The sequence below is a fragment of the Apus apus genome, chromosome 18 (assembly GCF_020740795.1).
Source record: "Apus apus isolate bApuApu2 chromosome 18, bApuApu2.pri.cur, whole genome shotgun sequence".
In the NCBI taxonomy this organism is placed as follows: domain Eukaryota; kingdom Metazoa; phylum Chordata; class Aves; order Apodiformes; family Apodidae; genus Apus; species Apus apus.
In genome coordinates, this window is record NC_067299.1 from 11523880 (window position 1) to 11542172 (window position 18293).

Here is an 18293-nt window from a genome sequence, read left to right on the forward strand (position 1 = left end):
AGAAATTAGGGTTGCACTTGACCACATCTGCATTAGCAAAATGAAGGGAACCCAGCGTGAGCCTTATTGTTACTGACCTTCTCCTGGGAGTTTATTAACTGACCTAAACTGAAAACCTCCAGCTTATGAACAAAAGATGTATCTAATGTGCCCAGAACAGGTTGCTTTAGTCACCTGGGGTGGGAATCATTTCACCTAGCTTCAGATGTCCTCAGAGGCTCCTTTTAGAATCATCACAGAGAAGCAGTGCTTTGAGGGATCAACGCATCCAGGCAGTTTTAGACATCTGTCTTGGGATGAATTGAATTATCCCTTTTATCCTATCATCTGTATCAGGAAGTTCTGTGCTGATGCTGAGGGAAAGGTAGGTCACCAGCCCAAATGCAGGCATCATGGTTGTAGATGGTTTCATGAACACCCACCCTTGTCTAATGTTTTGTATCCTTAATCAGAGTCATAGAAGGATAAACTCAGTTATCTCCAGTCTTGTGGGGGCTGTGAGCACTCAGAAAGCTGCAGCCCAAGCCAGGGGATTTAGACTGGTTCTTGGGAACATGCTTAGCTGGTTTAGTTTCTAAAGAAATACTTTATAAGGAGGTCCTGCTTCTACGTCCTGCTTGAAGCTTAGTATTGTGAAAGGTCATGCTGTATTTGTGGCTTCTCGGGGTTTTCCAGGGGGAGAGTTTTAGTCACTGCTGAAAATGGCAGCTCAGACCCACAAAGTTACAAAAGGACATCTGGGGTGTCCCCCAACACACTGTTCTGGAGGGGTTCAGACACTGTCTCTGCCACACACTCACCCAAACGTCCCCCACCCAAATCACACATCAAATGCCCTGTTTTCAATCTGCACTTGGGACTTACTGCCCTCACACAGCTTCCCAGAGCCTGGCTCCCATCATTGTTGTTGCAGCCACTGAGTGATGTCCCAGAAAGTGTCTCACCTTGCCTGCGATGAGTTTAGCCTGCAGCTCCCGGCACTCCTGCTGCAGAGCTTCAATCTGCTTATCTTTTTCCAGGAGAGCACTGGCTTGCTCTGTCAGGTCCTTGGCACGCTGGCGGGCAAATGCTTTTTTACACAACTCCAGGCTGGAGCCCTTCAGAGGCACCGGAGCAGCTACCTACACCAGAGAGAACAGCAAGGGGGAAAGCCACGTGCATTGTTGTTCATTAACCATCACCCCAACAGCCTTCAAACAGGGAGCGCTGCCAAGAGATGCAGCTGAACCCCAAAGGACAGACAAGCAAAGAGAGTAACATGACAGCTGTATGAAAAAGTGGGAAGAAACAGGAAAGGCTGGATGGAGTCATGGATCAGAGAGAAGAGGTGGGAAGGGGAAGGTGCTCGGCAGATGAGGCCAGTGGGTATAGTCAGCACGGGGGGCTGTGGTCAGGGCAACGAGAAGATAATAAAACACAACAGAGGTAGAAAGACAAAAAGAGGCAGCAGAGAGGAGGGGAAGATGGCAGGAAAGATGAGCATGGGAGCAAGGATGGAGGTTGCCAAACCAGGAAGAGAAATGGTGCTTCCATGGGTTCCTAGGCAGAAGAAAGAAGGCTTTAGCAAGAAGGGTGCAAGATACAGGCAAAGGGGGAAGCAAGAGAGAGCCCAGCATGGGCCAGCACTGGGAGATGTTCAGGAGGAGAAACAGTTCAGCTTTCCCTGCTCCCTGTTGAGGGAGGAAAGAGCACAGTGGGTTTGGCAGTGTGCTACAGTGGGACCAGGACACAGGGACAGGCAGCTGGCTGGGCAGCAGCTCTGGGCCAAGGCCCCAGGCAGGAGCTGAGACTGACCAGCTGTAGTGCCCTGGGATGCTCTCAACGTGTTCCCTGTCCCTGGGACCAGGTACCCTGCTGGGTACAAGCACCACAGAGCTGGATGAAAGGGCTGCTGATGTCCACTGCTCATCACAACCCTCTGGCCAGTGAGGCCACATCCAGTCCCTGGATTTGTGAAACCCTGTCTCTCCCTGTCCAGCTATTTTTGCTGCACAAACCCTGACAGTTTGGTGAGGGGGGAACTCTCTCCCCGATAAGGAACATGACATCCTCTGTGCAAACGTTTCCTCTCCAGGTCTGACCATCTCACCCACATGCAGAAGCTGCATGCAATCACTGCCAGATTCACCCCAGCTCCTCACAGGTCCTCTCTGGGTCATGCAGCTGCCTGATCCTGCCTCCAGCCCACCCTCCATGAGCCTCAGCCATCCAAGCACTTTCCGCTCTTGGGAAACCTGGGCCAGCCCAGAACCCCAGCAAGTTGGTTCTCCCAAGCCTTGAACAGGTCTTATGCTTTCACCACCCCAAATTTTCACCCAGGGAAAAAAAAAAAACAAAACCACAACAGTATCTGTGTAGTTGCTGGAGGGTCTGCACTGCTGTTGAATGTATGAATGATTTGTCTCAACATAGTACCTGACAGTCCATCTGGCAGCAAATGTTGGTCTGCAAGTACCAATACCTGTGACAGATGGCAGCATGTGTCCTGGGGACAGAGAGAGTGGGCAGTGCCAGGAAACCCCCCCCACTTTCTCTTCAGTGAATTTTTCACTTCCTCGTTTCCATCCTAAAGGGCCTGAATTCCCCATCACAATCCCTGGTTCCCTTCCAAAGGAACTTTTTCATTACTGCAACTAGTAAGCTCATGAAAGTGCTTTTGCCCAAGATTCCCCATCCTACAGCCACCTCCCACCACTCCAGCACCCTGTCAGATACCACAGGGTTTGCAAGAAGCTGCTGTTAGGTTGGAGAAAGCAAAAAGCATGGGGCTTGCACAGCAAGGGAAGCGAGGTGAGGATGGGGCTGAGCAGTCTCTCACCCCTTCCTGTTTTGCTTTACCGCAAGCACTCCTTTTCTTATTCAAATACTTCCTGTTTCTTGACGGTGAAGTCAGATGAATTCTTTTCACAACTTGCCCAGGGAAAGCTGAGCTAATTACTTTAACACCTTAAGGTAGATCAGCACATTTACAGCAAGAAACAGAGCAGGAGGAAACTGCTCAAAGCCAGCTCCTCACACATGAGCAGAAGCTGGTGCTGGCTGGGTTTCACAGAATCCCAGAATAGTCGGGGTTGGAAGGGACCTCTGGAGATCATACAGTCCAACCCCTCTGCAAGAGCAGGTTCACCCAGGCAGGTTGCACATGGTGGTGCCCAGGTGGGTTTGGAACGTCTCCAGAGAAGGAGCCTCCACAGCCTCTCTGGGCAGCCTGTCCCAGGGCTCTGTCACCCTCACAGGAAAGCAGTTTTTCCTGATGTTTAGGTCGAACCTCTTGTGTTCCAGCTTGTGCCCATTGCCCCTTGTCCTGTCACTGGGAACTACTGAAAAGAGTCTGGCCCAATCTCCTGACACTCCCTGTAGATGTTTATAAGCACTGATGAGATCCTCCCTCACCCTCCTCTTCTCCAGGCTGACCAGCCCCGGCTCTCTCAGGCTTTCCTCATGGGGCAGATGCTCCATCCCCTCATCACCTTAGTGGCCTGTGCTGGACTCCCTCCAGTAGTTCCTTGTCCTTCATAAACAGTGGAGCCCAGAACTGGATGAGGCTTCACCAGGGCAGAGTAGAGGTGGAGGATGACCTCCCTTGACCTGCTGGCCACACTCTTCTTAATGCAGCCCAGGATGCCACTGGCCTTGTGGGCCACACGGGCCCATTGCTGGCTCATGGTCATCCTGCTGTCCACCAGGACTCCCAGGTCTTTTTTGCACAGCGTTGCTTTCTAGCAGTTCAGCCCCTAACCTGCCCTGGTGCACGGGGTTCTTCCTCCCCAGGTGCAGGACCTTACATTTGCCCTTGTGGAACCTCATTAGGTTCCTCTCGGCCCAGCTCTCCAGCCTGTTTTTCAATCTTGCCCTGCTTCTGATGTGTGAAGCATGGTTGCCGCAGGTTTAAGAAAAGGGGAAATAAAAGCCCTTTCTAGCTCAACAGAAGAAGCAAGCAGGAAGTCCTGGCACTGAGGTGCTCTCCTAGCTGAGCTTCCCCCCACCCAGTGGTGCCCTGCAATGGTAAGCCCCCATACTCACCACTTTAAGATTTGCCTCCTGGAGCTTCCGGGCTCTCTCCTCCAGGCGCTTGGCGATCACCGCCAGCTCTGCGTTCTTCTTCTTCAGGTGCTTCACCTTCTCCTCTGTCTGTGGGAAGCAGCTTCTGCGCTAGAGAATGCAAGGAGAGGCTGGAGGTAAAGCCCCCGCTCAACACAAAGCTGCACCCTGGGGGTGTCAGGGGAGCTGAGGTCCCCAGCACTGCCTGACCTGCTCTGGGCCCATAAATGTCCCAACTACTAAACAGTGAGCTCTGCTCTTGTTGCCTCTTCCGTCACTAAAACCTGTGTTTTTCCCAGTATTTTTATTCATGTGACCTTTTGGTCCCCATGAAATGCCCCACGTTCACCCCAGGCTACCCCATGTGGTCACTCTCCATCCACAACACACTCGTTGCAGGCTCTGCCTTTGCTGGCCGGGACTCAGTGCATCTCTAGCATCAGTGTGGCCTGGCTTGCCCACCCTTTGGGCTTTCTCTTCCAAAGTCTCCCCAGTTTCTTTCCCTGTGGCTGCAGGACTCAACACACCACTGTGGATTTGTGCTGCACTGCCACTGCAAGCTTTGACATAGTCCTTTGTCTCATGACACTGAGCTGAGGGGAACAGGGAGAAAGTGGCAAAGGATTTTATGTTTGCAAAGCAAATTTCCATTTTTTTCCAATTGATTCTGTTTGCTCTCAGTCCCCTTTTATTTGTTATCTGTCCATTTGGATAAGCCACTGCTTGCTGATGCCTTGCTATCTCAAGGTTGGACCCAGATGTGTTCTGATGTCTTTTCACATCAGCAAAAACATCAGAGCAGCTGATCATTCCAGTTATCTTCCTCCCTACCCCTCCGAGATCCCACCATGGGCACTTGCTGCTTTCACCGCTTTTCTTCAGCAGGAAGACTGAGGCAGATTTTTACAAGTAAGATTTGATGAGATCTTACACAATAGTGCTTTGCTCAAATCCAGATGACTGATAAGGGGTAACCCCCCTAACCCCCTAAGAGTGTAGGTCATACCGAATTTGTGTTTTTACTGGAAGAACATTATCTAAAATATGTGTTTTGAATTTGGTGATATAAATCTGAAATAGAATGGTTTTGGTTGGAAGGGACCTTAAAGATCATCTAGTTTCAACCTGAGATGCTGAGCAATTAAATTTTCAGAGGCCTGAGGTGGCCACATGCCCACACCATTGGGCTGCATGGGGGCTGATGCTCTGTGGGCTGAATACAGGAGGGGAACAGCCCCTCTTTGTGTTTCCTGAGGGTCCTGACTGCCCACCGTGGGCCTGGGGAGCCAGGGGTGGGGGAGCAGGGCAGAAGAAGCGGGCCTGGCTCTGGCAGCCTGCCTGGGCTGGGAGTGCTGGGGTGCAGCCGGGGAGGAGCGGGGCGTCGAGCTCCCATGGGAGCAGAGGCAGTGCTGCCCTGCCCTAAAGCCCAGAGAATTGGTGTTTCTGCTTTTCCAGTTAAAGAGGAAACAGAGCAACTTCCCCTCCCTGGCCGCCAGCTCTGCTGCCTTGCTCTGCCTGATCTGGCAGGCCTTAAAGCCTCTGGTGAGCTCCCCAGGCACGCAGCACCGGAGCAGGATGGCAGCCAGGGCAGCAGAGGGGCCGGGCTCCCCTCCGCCTTGTCAGGAGGGGGTCCTGCTCGAGCCAACACTGGGTGCAATGCGAAGGCATCCAGGGGGACCCAAAGCAACCAGGAGACCCAAACCTGGGCCCATATTCGCCCCCAGTCACTCCCACGTGCCAGTGTCTGGTGGAGCCGGCAGCAGCTGGCCCGCAGAGCACGCCAAGCCAGCAGCCAGCCCAGCTCGGGGCAGGGTGGAGGATGGAAGGGGCTGCAGCCCCTGCTCACCAGCAAGCTGTTCTCCTGGGCCAGGCTGGAGCAGCGGTGCTGCAGGTCCTCCAGCGCACGCAGGAGCTTCGTGTTCTGGCTCACCAGGAAGCTGTAGTCAGCCCCGCTCTGCAAAACAGCACAGGAGAGGCAGGGCAGGGCTTCACCCGCCCGGGGCAGGGGGCTGCGTGTCCTCTGGGGGGTCAGTGGCCTTCAGGGCTGAGACACATCTCCTGTGGGTGACAGCTACTGTCTCATAGGCTCACAGGCTGGTTTGGGGTGCAAGGACCTTTAAAGGCCATCTAGTCCAACCCCCTGCAGCGAGCAGGGACATCCCCAGCTGGATCAGGTTGTTCACAGCCCCGTCCAACCTGGCCTGGAATGTTTCCAGGGATGGGGCATCTACCACCTCCCCAGGCAGCCTGGGCCAGGGTCTCACCACCCTCAGTGTAAAACATTTCCTCCCATTATCTAGTCTAAATCCCCCCTCTTTCAGTTTAAAACCATCACCCCCTCATCCTGTCACTACAGGCCCTGCTGAGAAGCCTGTCCCCATCTTTCTTATGGGCTCTCTCAAAGTATTGAAAGGCCACAATAAGGTCTCCCTGGAGCCTTCTCTTCTCCAGGCTGAACAGCTCTGACTCCCTCAGCCTTTCCTCATAGGAAAGTTGTTCCAGCCCTCTGATCATTTTTGTGGCCCTCCTCCATAACTTCAAGGATGCTTTCTGCTTGCCCAGACCCTCATGTCACCCCCCGGCCACTTGCATTTTGCCATGCTGCCATCTAAACCAGCTCAAGGGCCAGCAAACGCCAGGTGGGCAGAGCACAAACCATTACACCCCAGACACGTGGGCTGCTCCCCACAGCTCAGGGACACAGTGACAGGCCTCCAGCACCCCATGGCTTTCAGAGGTGACAAGAGCTCCTCACCCATCTCCCTGGTTTGGCCCACCCAGGAGCCAGGCTCAGGGCTCTGCCCCCTCTGTCAGCCTCAGCTCCAGAAGAAGGTGACATGCTGGATTTCTTTAAAAAATGGCACCTTAATTTTGTCACATCAAAAGCAGCAGCAGCTAAGCTGTATATATAGCTTTGTGGTTCCTGCTTCCTGCCCCGAGCAGCTCCCCACAGACTTGCTGCCAAAGCAGGCCCCCAGAAAGTATTTATGTGTGCTAGCAGAGCTCAGAGCCAATCTATCAACACTATATTTTGGCTTCTCAATCACAGCCATTGCAGAAGACCAGAGGCCACAGAGTCCAGCCCATCAAATCCCCCAGCATGGCTGCCATGCCTGTGCCACTGCTCTCCCAACCTCTCATGCCCTTATGGAAACACCTTGATGGAGTGGGGAAGGAAAACACAACTGAAAGGGATAGAAAACCAAAATAAACACCCTCAAAAGAGAACACCCAGCACTCTCTACTGGCCTCCTGCAGTGTCCCCAGGTCCCACCAGCCCTCTGAGCCACAGGAGGGAATGGTAGGTGCCATGAGTTGACAGACCTTGGGCAGAGAGGTTTGCAGGTGGCCACCCTGCAGAAATCCCAGGGTCTGAGAAAGCTGGAGTGAAATGCCCCAGGGGGAGAGACTGCACCACCTTCCACTTAAGGGAAAGTAAAAATATATTAATTTCCTTCTATTCTTCCCCCCCCCCCCAGGCACAAAGGTGCAGTTACTCCCACAGTCCCTGGGGACGTGGCACCACAGCAGTCCCCAGGCATTTGGGTACCCTCTCTGACTTGGGGCTGTTCCCGAGGGTGGCCAGGGCAGGAACCAAGGAGCTCCCCTGGGAGCCAAGAACTCTACCCAGTGGAACGCTCTGGGCCCAGAGACCCAGGACCAGATTCTGTGGCATCAGCCCCATCCCTGCTGCTTTCCAGGGACAGTGAGGTGCCCCTGAGAATATCTCCCTATTGCTGGCTCCAAGAAAGCACGTCCCTGTGCTGGGCACCCCTGCAGGGGATGCTCTAGGTGCTGATGGGGGGATAGAGCAGGGTGGGTGCATGGTGGGGTTTCTGACCAGTATCTCCCGTGACATACACAGCAGTGCCTTGGGCTGGCTCACCGCTGCCATCCCCAGAGCCAAGCAGGCAGCTCCTGAGATGAAGTCAAAATGCATTATTTCCATCTTCTTGCCACTGCTGGGTGGCCTAGAGCTTCTTGTCTGTGCTTGCTCAGACTGAGAGAGGCCAACCAAACTCAACCAGTGAGCTCTGCACTTGGGACAGGAGCTGGAGAGCTTTTGCAGAGGAGCTGGTGTGCTCCTGCCTGTCCCTGTCAGGCAGCTACAACTTCAGATGTCATCTGCACCGGGTTTCTGCAGGGGACAATTAGCACTTCCAGCATGACAGGGGGTTCTTTCGGGGACTTACATCAAAATTTCTGTATTTTAACCCCCTTTTTCTGTAGTTATAAAACATAATCTTAATTGGGGCAGAGACTGACAACCATTCACCCTCATCCTACCAGCTGTCCCCATTTCAGCCCAGGTTTCTTTCCACAGCTCCAGAGCCCACGATGTGGCAAAGGCTGGGATGTCCTAGACACCACAGAGACCTTTCCCAATCCCTGGGTGTTGCAGGACCCCCAGGCAAGGTGCCATGGAGCAGGAGAGTGTGTTCCTGGCTGGGGCCAGACATGTGGCCAAGCCTCCCCGCTACCAGCAGTCCCACTGCAGCCACAGTTCCTTGGGGCTTTGTGCAGAGAGGCACAAGGGGCATCTGCCATGAGAATATGTGGGGGCAGGAGATCCTTGCTGTGCCAGGATGTCTGTCCTGTGCAGGGACCTCACTGCCCAGGAATGCTTTGTCAAACCTTCTTCCTGGCACTGAGCTGGCACTAGCTGCAGTGGCTGAACCTTCCTCCAAGAACACCTAGATCCTGGAACCAAAGGACTGTCTAGACATCTTGCCATGCTCATTAAACATTCATTTCCTATAATGAAATAGCTTTTAATTTATTAACTGCTGGACTGTTCCTCAAGGTCCCTGTGGTGCAGGCCACGCTCACAGCCTAATGGATGGTGTTTTCTGAAGGGAGATGGAGGAAATTGTTAGGGAGAAGAGGCACAGAAGCTACCTCTGAAGCAACTCAACTTGATAACGACACGCAGAAGTGCCAGCTGGAGCCAAAACCCAGAAGCGTCCCTTGGTCAGAGGGGTTGCAGTGAGCTGGAGTGGGCAGGAGCCAAGGCAGAGCTGACACCATGGGTAGCAGGGAGGGTCTCTGGGCAGCCATGTTCCCCAGGTCAGGAGCATCCTTGACCACTAAAAAATTAACCCAAGTGACATGCTCTTTGGCCATGAGGGAAATTTTCTAAACCCAGCACAAGGCAAGAGAGGAGCAGCAGAGATGCAGAGCGAAGAGAGCAGCAGGCACATGGCTTTGAAGTCTCTCGTTACAGTGAAAACATCTCCTGTTTCGGCAGGTAGAGCCCAAAATACAGTTTCTTCAGGATGCATCAAGAACAAGCAAAAACAGAAAGGCCTCAGCATGGCAGCTGCCAGAAAGCTGCTGCTTCATCACCTGAAAACTTCAAAAAGCATCAGAGAGCTGCCATAGCTTTTGCAGGGAAAGGTGCCCAGCCAGGCTGCTAAATGGGTCATGCAGTCAAAATCCCCCTAGAGCACCCAGCATCCAGCGCAGCCTTTGAAGTCCTGCAGAAAACTTGCAGGAAGCCATTTGGGGGGACAGTAAATCAGAGCAGGGCAGGGCCAGGCGCTGCCTGCAGCGGCTCTGCAATGCGGCGGGGGCTGCCGGTGCCTCACGGCACGGCCTGGCTCCCCCCCCCAGCCCTGGGGAATGTGCCAAAGTCTCAGCCCAGCCTTGTTTTAAAATCCCTGCAGAGAACCAGATGGGGAAGAGGAATTTATGAGGTGGCCCCACGAGCGGGAAGTCTCAGGTGGCTTTCGGAAACAGGCAGTCTCACGGCTGATTGTAAAACATACACAATTTCTAGATGTCCCCACAGTGACCTCCCCATATCCAGCAGATACGGATTGAGCTGCTGGGTTTGCTTTGCAAAAGCTGTCTCTGAAAACCAACCCCTCCTTTGCAGACCTATTTCCTAGGAGAAACTCTACCAGCTCTCTTGCTATCTTGGATAAACTAAACCCACCACTTCTCCTTCATTTGAAACCATTGTCTTCAAGTGTCCACCATGTCAAAGCCCTTTAACAGTTCATTCCAGCTGACTTTGGTAATTAGTGTCCTTAACTCCTCCACCCTCACCACTTGGAAATTAAACCTGTCACTGCCAATCCATTTTCTCCTCTTCCAGCCAGTTTGAGGGGAATCAGCTCCCTCCCAGAACAAAGCTCTTTCCCACAGGCTGCTCCTCTGCAGTGTCCTCTCTGCACGGCCACAGCAACATAAAAACAGCAGCACCTGCTGTTCAGTCAGCAAGAGCAAAACCCATCAGCTCTGCCAGCAGAGCAACTGCACGGCCAGCATCATCCCAGTACAGCTGAAGGGGATATTGCTGTTAAAGGCATGGGAGGAGTAAGAGACACGCCTGGGATGCAGTCCTGGTGGTTCTGCCACCCCTCTGACAGGCAGGCTGTGCCCCACAGCACTGGTTCTGCTTCCTTCATTTTGCACCAGGTTCCTGGTTTGAGACACGTGCTCCTCACCCTGCGTGTCCATGAGTTAGCATTTTCTCCCACTGCCTGTCCCTCTTCCAGCCTACTCCTTGCCCTCATTTATGCCATTTCCTCATTTATCTGATTATTATCACCCCATGTAACAAATGCAGGGAAGAAAAAGCCCATCCAAGGCTATTAGCTTCAAAGATACTGCCTCCAGCATGGGAGCCACAAATGGCAAGATATTGTTCAAGGAAACACTCACAGGGTATTTGCTCTTTCTTACACTTCCCCAGGCATCCTCTCCTGCACACCCTCTGACCACTGCCAGCCTTTCACATGCTCTTAACGGTGTGTTTAAAATGAGATATGCAGCTAAAATTGGAGTCTCACAAATCTGGGTCCTATCTATCTTTAAAGCCTCTCATGAAAGCACCATCATCAGTCCCAGGAAAACAAACCCAGCTACTCCAGGAGGAGAAAAATCACCTCAGTATCTTGGTGGCTCTGGCTCCTGTGCGAGCTCAGCTTCTCCAGTCTTCACAACAGGAAAGAAGTCAATGTTTCTACAAAACTGAGGAAAGGAGGAACGCGAGTGGAAAATACATTCTCAGGGCAGAGCATCAGCGCTCTGAAATCCAAGGCTGCAGCTCAGTTCCTCACCTTTAACAGCAAATCCAAAATACCAGAGGTTTTGCAAGCAGATGAGAGAAAATTACACCAAAATACCACTTGGCTGCTGGAAAGGCAGCACCAAACAGCTCCTGACACAAGGGTTTCTTCATTTTTCACAATCAGACATGAAACAGGGCAGTCAGCTGAGAGAGAAGGAGGACTGGGAGAAATCCTGTCCTTTTCCCCAAGGCCAGCCTGTCCCCACACTGCAGAGTCCAGTACAGACCCCCAGCAAGCAAGCCCAGTGGAGACTGTCACAGGGGAGAGGTCCTGCTCAGGGTGCAGGTGCTCATCTGGCACAACAGCTGTTGGTGTCACTAGTCCTCAGTTTGCTCCTTGCCCTGCTTTCCAGTGCGGTACAGAGACCTGTAACCCACACTCCTTCCAGCTGATGGTCACCTGCCTAAAGCAGAAGCATGACAAGGCATGTGTGGCCCCAGACAGATATTTCCCAGCTGTGACCCAAGCTCTCTCCATATTAAACACAAATTGTTTGGCAAATGCAGGATGGATGCAGCCAGAAACCAGCTAATGGTTGCTGGGGTGTGATCCATCTTGGTTACCAGATAACCTGTAGCACAAGGGTTATGCAAAGCAAGCTCCTCAGGTACTACAACAACATCACCTTCCTGCCCTTGGGTTGCTCTGTGACCCCTGTAGGGTCTTTTCCCACCTGCACACCCTGTGAGAAAGATGTCTGCATTTCACAGGACAAGAAAGACCTACAAAGCCTGTTCTACCAACCCCCAATTTAACACTGATGCACAAGCTTCTCCCTTGGTTCTTATCAGCTTCCAGAAAGCTTTGGCCTAGACCTGCCCTGGGAAAGCAGGACTGTGCTCCATCCCCACCACAGCCAGGGGATGCTCATGACACCTCTGCTTGATTGCACGTCTTGGCAATGTATGAAACCCAGGCTCTATCCTATCAGACCCAGTCTGGTTGTAAAATTCCAGTGCCCAATCAGAACCCAAGACTTTTTCCCCATTGCAGATTTTTCTGGGTGCTGCTGAGCAAGTAATTGAATCTGCAGAGAAGTAGGCTCAAGCAACAGTATTTCCACAAAACAAAACCAAAACAAACAAACAAAACAACAAAAAACACAACACAACAAAACAAAACAAAACAAACAACAACAACAACAACAAAAAAGTAAAATGTAGAAGTGGGAAGTACATGAGGTACCATGCTCAGTGCAAAGACAGAGCCACTTCACAACCTCTGCTTCTTGCATACTCGGGCCATCAGAGAAAAAACATGGATATTGGCTTCCTATAGACATTCTGGGGGCTCTTTGTTGTTTAGCTCTGCCTGCAGCTCCCAGCCCTGCGGGCTTGGGCCCAGACCACCCCAAGGTCTTTGTGGAGCATCTGGATATGTCAGATACTTTTATTTTGCAAGCATCAAAACACACCACATGGAAGAATGATAAATTTAGCTCTTTCCTGGTTTGGTAATTTGATGGCTGGAGCAGGGATGATTGTTCCCTGATATCTCATCTTTCTCATAACAGAAACTCTAATCCAAATAAATAGAAAGTTGTGAGACTCTGGTGCTGACAAATGCACTTGGGAGCAAAGTGCCCATCCACAGCGTGTGGCCCGAGGCTGCATCAGGGATCACCTGGGAAAGCCACAGAGCTGGACTTCAGTCAATCCCCTGCACAAGTGCCACTGCCCCCTGACAGGATCATAGTTTGAAAAGTTAATGCCAGGATTCTTTCCCACCTCAAAGCCTCAGCAACAGCATTCTGATCTCACACATTTGTTTGTACTGAATGGAGAGACTGGATTACCTACCAAGTTCAGCTCTGAAGGGCAGATGTGCTCTTCCACTCTGGAAGACACCACAGGGAGCTACCATGGCAGATCCTGTCTGCACAGCTCAGTTTTTACCCAGCTATCTGCTCCATAGCTCTCCCCTACCTGATCCTGTTTTCCAAATTACTTGCAGTTTCCCAGGGGCCAAGAGCACCTTCTCTGCTTGGGTCACATTGGCTTAAGACCTGTTCTAGCCACTCAGGTTCTGGCATGTTGGGAACAGTATTCCTTTCCCTTTTTGTAAAGCAAAAACTCATTTGGGCAATTAACAGAATCATAGAATGGTTTGGGTAGGAAGGGACCTTAAAGATCATCCAGTCCCAACCCCCTGCATGGGCAGGGACACCTCCCACCAGGCCAGGCTGCTCCAAGCCCCATCCAACCTGCCCTTCAACACTGCCAGGGATGCGGCAGCAACAGTTTCTCTGGGCAACCTGGGCCAATGTCTCACCACACTGATAGTGAAGAATTTCCTCCTAATGTCTAATCTAAATCTCCTAGACTGAGAAGCCCCAAATCTCCCATGGCTTTAAGAAGTATCTAAAAGATGGAGGGAAAAAATAATCCCCTCGCACCACTCACAAGAGCCAGAGATGCTGTTCAGTGGTCAATAGGTAATGGGAATGACAAAAGCAGCAGAAGACTTACAAACCAAAGGGGGTTTTGCCCTTTTACCCTTTGCCCAAAAGGGTATTTTCTCAGAAGTGCTGAGCAGATGGGATGCAGAGCAGGAGGAGGGCAACATGGCTGCCAGCATTGCACACACCATTTCCCTTCATGTTATTCCAACAGGAAAGAAGACAGCACCCCTAGGACACCCAAAACAAGGAAGCAAAGACATTGGCAAGTCCCCTTCTCAAAAATTTACAGAAATGACAAAGATGCTGAGAAGATCACAGTGCAATAATGGCCAACACCAGCATGGTGTGACAGCCCTGTCCCAAAACCAGTTTGTCATCACTAGTCCAGAGGAGCCAGGGACACAGTTGAGGAGGCAATGGCTGGTGTCCCTCATCCCCCACCTCTCATACAAGTGACCTGGCCATGCCATTTGGACATGTCTTTGTACAGAGAGTACAAGCCTACTTAGAAAGAAAGTTCAAATGAAAATTACTTTCTCCTTCACACAGCCTCGCTTGGCCTTCCCTTCTATCCCTTCCCACAACTAATGTTGCTCTGTCTCTTCGTGGCAGGCAGCTACCTGAGGTTGGCTGCACTTCCACAGTGCTTGCAGAAAACAGCACCAAGTAATTTGCAAAAGGCTGAACATTGCCAAGACAAGAACAAATTATTAACTAAGATTTTGAGCAAGATCGAGTATGATCCTCCTCTAATTGAGATTGCAGGAAGTGGTGTCTGTGACAGCAAGAACTGGCTTCATTGCCAAGGAAGATCTTTTCATCCTACTGCCAGCTTTTATTCTGCTGTCCTACCCTTGCTAGTGAAGGCTGCAGCTCTGTACTTCCTCAGACATTAAATGGTTTTCCATTTTTTTCCAAAGGAAATTTTTTAACTCTTGCAATGCCCCAAATCCCTGCAAAAGTCACTGAACTTACTGTTGAATGCAGCTTGGCCTGAACACTTGATGTGGAGGATCTTTACCAGCATTTTATAATTCTTGCTGTAGCTGTGCTTTGTGTTCAGCCCCACTAGCAGCAACAGGTTCTTTTGTGGATATTTAAATTCCTACTGACTGGGGGGCTCCTTGGCCTAAACTTTTTCAGTTGGGTTTTACGGATTTGTTGAATATTCTCAGCTTCGTATGACCTCAAGGGAAGCTGAGGCTTGGCTTTTAGGAAATTCTTTACAGAATCACAGAATCACCAAGGCTGGAAAAGACCTTTAAGATCATCAAGTCCAGCCTATGACCAGCACCACCACATCAGCCAGACCATAGCACTAAGTGCCACATCCATCCAACCTAAACCTCCCCTGGTGCAGCTTCAGGCCAGGCCCTCTCATCCTGTCATTAGTTGCCTGGGAGAAGAGCCCAACCCCACCTGATCACAACCTCCCTTCAGATGGTTGTAGAGAGTGAGAAGGTCCCTCCTGAGTTTCCTCCAGGCTGAACAGTCCCAGCTCCCTCAGCCTATCCCTATAAGACTTTCCCTCTTCAGATCCTAAGCAACCTCTTGAGATGCAGCAGTAGTCAGGATATCCAGCTCTGAGGACCCCAGCTCTGCTTCTTGCTTGTACAGTTCATGGGATGCCAGAGCAGAGAGATCAGCCAGCTGATCCCTTCTGGAGAGGTCAGAGGAACAAGTAATCCTGGAAGGGAAGGATGCAGGGAATACACAGAAAGTGAATGAGCTTTCTCCTCTTCCCACCTCCAATTTAGAGCACCAGAAGAGCCTTCACTTCAGCAACCCATTCGCAAACCATCCCAAGTTCCCAGGACCAAAGCAGATCCCACTGGAGCAGCACACCATAAGAGATGCAGACAACTGCTCTTGTGGCAAGTGCTCTACAATCCATCTGACAGCATTTTGGGAACTTCCCAATTTCCAGCTAGGCTGTTTCTGTGCCACCTTAACCCCATTCTTCCTACACAGACAATGTGTTTCTCCTTCTCCAATATTCATTATTCTGATTAAGATCCTGCAACTGCAGTGCCTAGAGATTTCCAGCAGGAAAATAATTTCTTACCTTCTGGGTCCATACAGAAATTTTGGAAAGCAAGACTAGAGCAATTTCAAAGGCCCAGGACCAAGACGTTTTTGAGAGCAAGCCCCCAGGTAACATCAGTAACGTGGTGAGATGCAGGTCTGTGCTGTTACTCCGTGGAGGAGCTCGGAGGCCCTGCAGAGCTTTGCAGGATGCAAAGACACACAGCTAATGGATGGGAAGACATGGGCATGAGTCACAACAAGGGAAATGCCCACCAGACCTATGAAGAATGTTCTTCTCCACAAGAGTGCTGCAGCTTCAGGACAGGGTTAGAAAGGCAGTAGGATGCCAGTCCATGGAGATATTCAACACTGGCCTGGACAGGTGCTGAGCAACCTCTTCCAGCTCTGGAGCCAGCTCTGCTTGAGACAGGGGCTGGTCAGGAGGCACCAGGTATGTCCCCCACCCCACCTCCCTAACTCCAGAGATTCCTTGCCACCTCCCAAATGGGAAAAAGGCAACAGCTCTCCAGCACTAAAGAGGGATCTGAGCAAGAAAGGAGAGACTAACTTGACCTATGGATAGTCTTAACATCTGCCTATAAACTGTGCCTGAGGGAATGGCAGGGCAATCACAGCGGACGCTGGAATGCATGGCAATAGCTTCCTCGTAAAGTCAACATCTCTAATCAAGTCTGTCAGTGATGAGCCCTCAGGAGCCTCTTCTCCACACTAGGAGATTACTCCCTGGAGGCAGCTGTCTTGTTTGCATAATGCAGGTCTGAGATCCCAAGGACAAATGTCCTCAAGGAAGCCCAGCTCCAGCAGCAGGACGTGTGGTGTCGTAGCGCTTGTCCCAGCCTGGCCAGGAAGAGCCCCTTTGGGAGGGGAGCTGGGTCACGTTCCCTCATCCCCAGCTGCAGCACAGCACCTCACCCCTTAGGAAGGGGGTCTGAGGATGTGGCTTCCACAGCCCAGCAGCATCAGCACCTGCCCTGCCAGGGACAGCAGCACTGAGCTCCCTCCCAGGTCAGAACTGGAAGCCTCTAGCATCACTAAAGCCACTTGACTTCAGAAGGAAATGCTGGAGATTTTATTTTTCCAGAAGAAGAAATGTTAACCTTTCTAGAGATCAACATCAATGTCAAGGATGGTACTGCCATGATACCACCAGCACCACCACAGTGACATCATGGTATCACTGTGGCACTGCCCACAATACAACAGAGTACCACCAGGTACCACAGAACCATTGCTCTGATAGCATCACAGCACCATCAGTGCCATCACGTACCACCATGGTACTGCCCTGGTACACTGCTACCACGGTGACACCACCATGATGCTGCCACAACCCTGTTGGAGTGGGAAGGGAAGGATTAGTCACTTCACCAAGCCAGGAGTGTCCTGGATCATGGGGAATCACTCCAAGCAGCCCAAGGGAAACTGGGTGGCAGGTGCTCAGCAGTCACCACCATAGAAATCAAGAGGGTCTTCACCCCTTCCTCCACCACCACCATCCACTGCAGCAATCAGCTAGAGTTGGGTGCATGACCCTCACACCGCAGGATGCTCTTCCAGTCCTGGAGCACCCACGACCCCATTTGAAGCAGCCACCTGCCCCCCTGCCACTCCCATTCTTCCCACCCAGGCTCCCCCACCAAACCCTTGTGTCCACCCCCTCCCATGCCAGCTGGCTCTCCTGAAGGGGAAAGACAGAATTTCGACACAAGTGATTTGACTCTGGAGATGGATGGAAAGGAAGGGTGGGAGCAAAAATTCTTCCCATTCTGCTGCCCTATTTTTTGGCTGGAATGCTTGTGGAGCAGCCAGGAGCTGTGGTCAGAGGCAGACCAAGGACTTCAGGGTTCAGTGTGGCCTTCCTCTAAGCATCACAATAAGCAGCCCTGTAAAAAAGCCCTATAAGAAGCTGTGCTTGAGTGAAACCGTTTTCTCTCTTGGAGGGTTTCCAGCAGTGCCGTTTCTCCTGCAGGCTGGTCGTCCTGCTAAACCCCAACCAGCTCTGCTCAGCTCTTCTCTCCCGTGCTCAAGAAGAACAGACTGAGAGCTCATTTCTCCCCCATTTTAAAAGCAACATAGAGCTACCTCAGACCCCAGGGAACCCCAGGAAGATGGCTGATTTTACCCAGGGGAAAGGAGGGCAGACTGTCCTAAGCAGGACAAGCTGATGAACTTCTGTGGCCTGGATCAAGGAGGTGAGATGCTAGGAGGACCTTTTTGGGCTGTTTTTAGAGAGATGCTACAAGGGGCTGGGCATCACATTGCCTCGAGGTGCCCTGTGCTGCCTGCAGGGACAGGTTCCCCCTGCAGTGCAGGTCTCCAAGCCCTCCTGGGCTACCCGGAGTGGAGGGAGAAGGGGATGCTCTGGAAGGGGGTGGCAGTGAATCATGTCCTTGCCACGACCTGCAGAGTCATTGACGCTGCCAGAGCCAGGAGACACCGAGGGGACAGCTCAGCCTTTGCTGGTGCAGGGGCTGCCTCTGCCCCAGGTGGGCTCTGCCAGGAGAGACCCCACACCAGCTCCAGCACCAGCTAGGGGCCAGGCAGCTGGGAATCCCTGCAGAGGGGCAGCCCAGGCTGCAGCTCCTTCTTTCTCAGCCCAGCAGCTCTGGCAGCTCCCAGCCCCACAGGGCAGGGTCTGTGGGTGGCTCAGCCACAGCCAAGCGTAGCTATTTCCCATGCCTGTCTCGTACCAAGGTGACATTTCCCCCCCTCCCCGACGCCTC

At 51.9% G+C, this 18293-nt stretch overlaps 1 protein-coding gene across 11 annotated transcripts in view; it reads right to left on the reverse strand.

The window, feature by feature from the left end:
- TSPOAP1 (TSPO associated protein 1) overlaps positions 1 to 18293 on the reverse strand; it is a 68730-nt gene that overhangs the window by 50284 nt on the left and 153 nt on the right. For all 11 annotated transcript variants that reach the window (XM_051635517.1, XM_051635515.1, XM_051635509.1 and 8 more), the window contains exons 2-4: positions 5888 to 5995; positions 4024 to 4152; positions 945 to 1121 (exon numbers count right to left, since the gene is read on the reverse strand). In XM_051635517.1, the coding sequence (XP_051491477.1) occupies positions 945 to 1121; positions 4024 to 4152; positions 5888 to 5995 (414 nt within the window). The remainder of the gene's footprint in view (positions 1 to 944; positions 1122 to 4023; positions 4153 to 5887; positions 5996 to 18293) is intronic.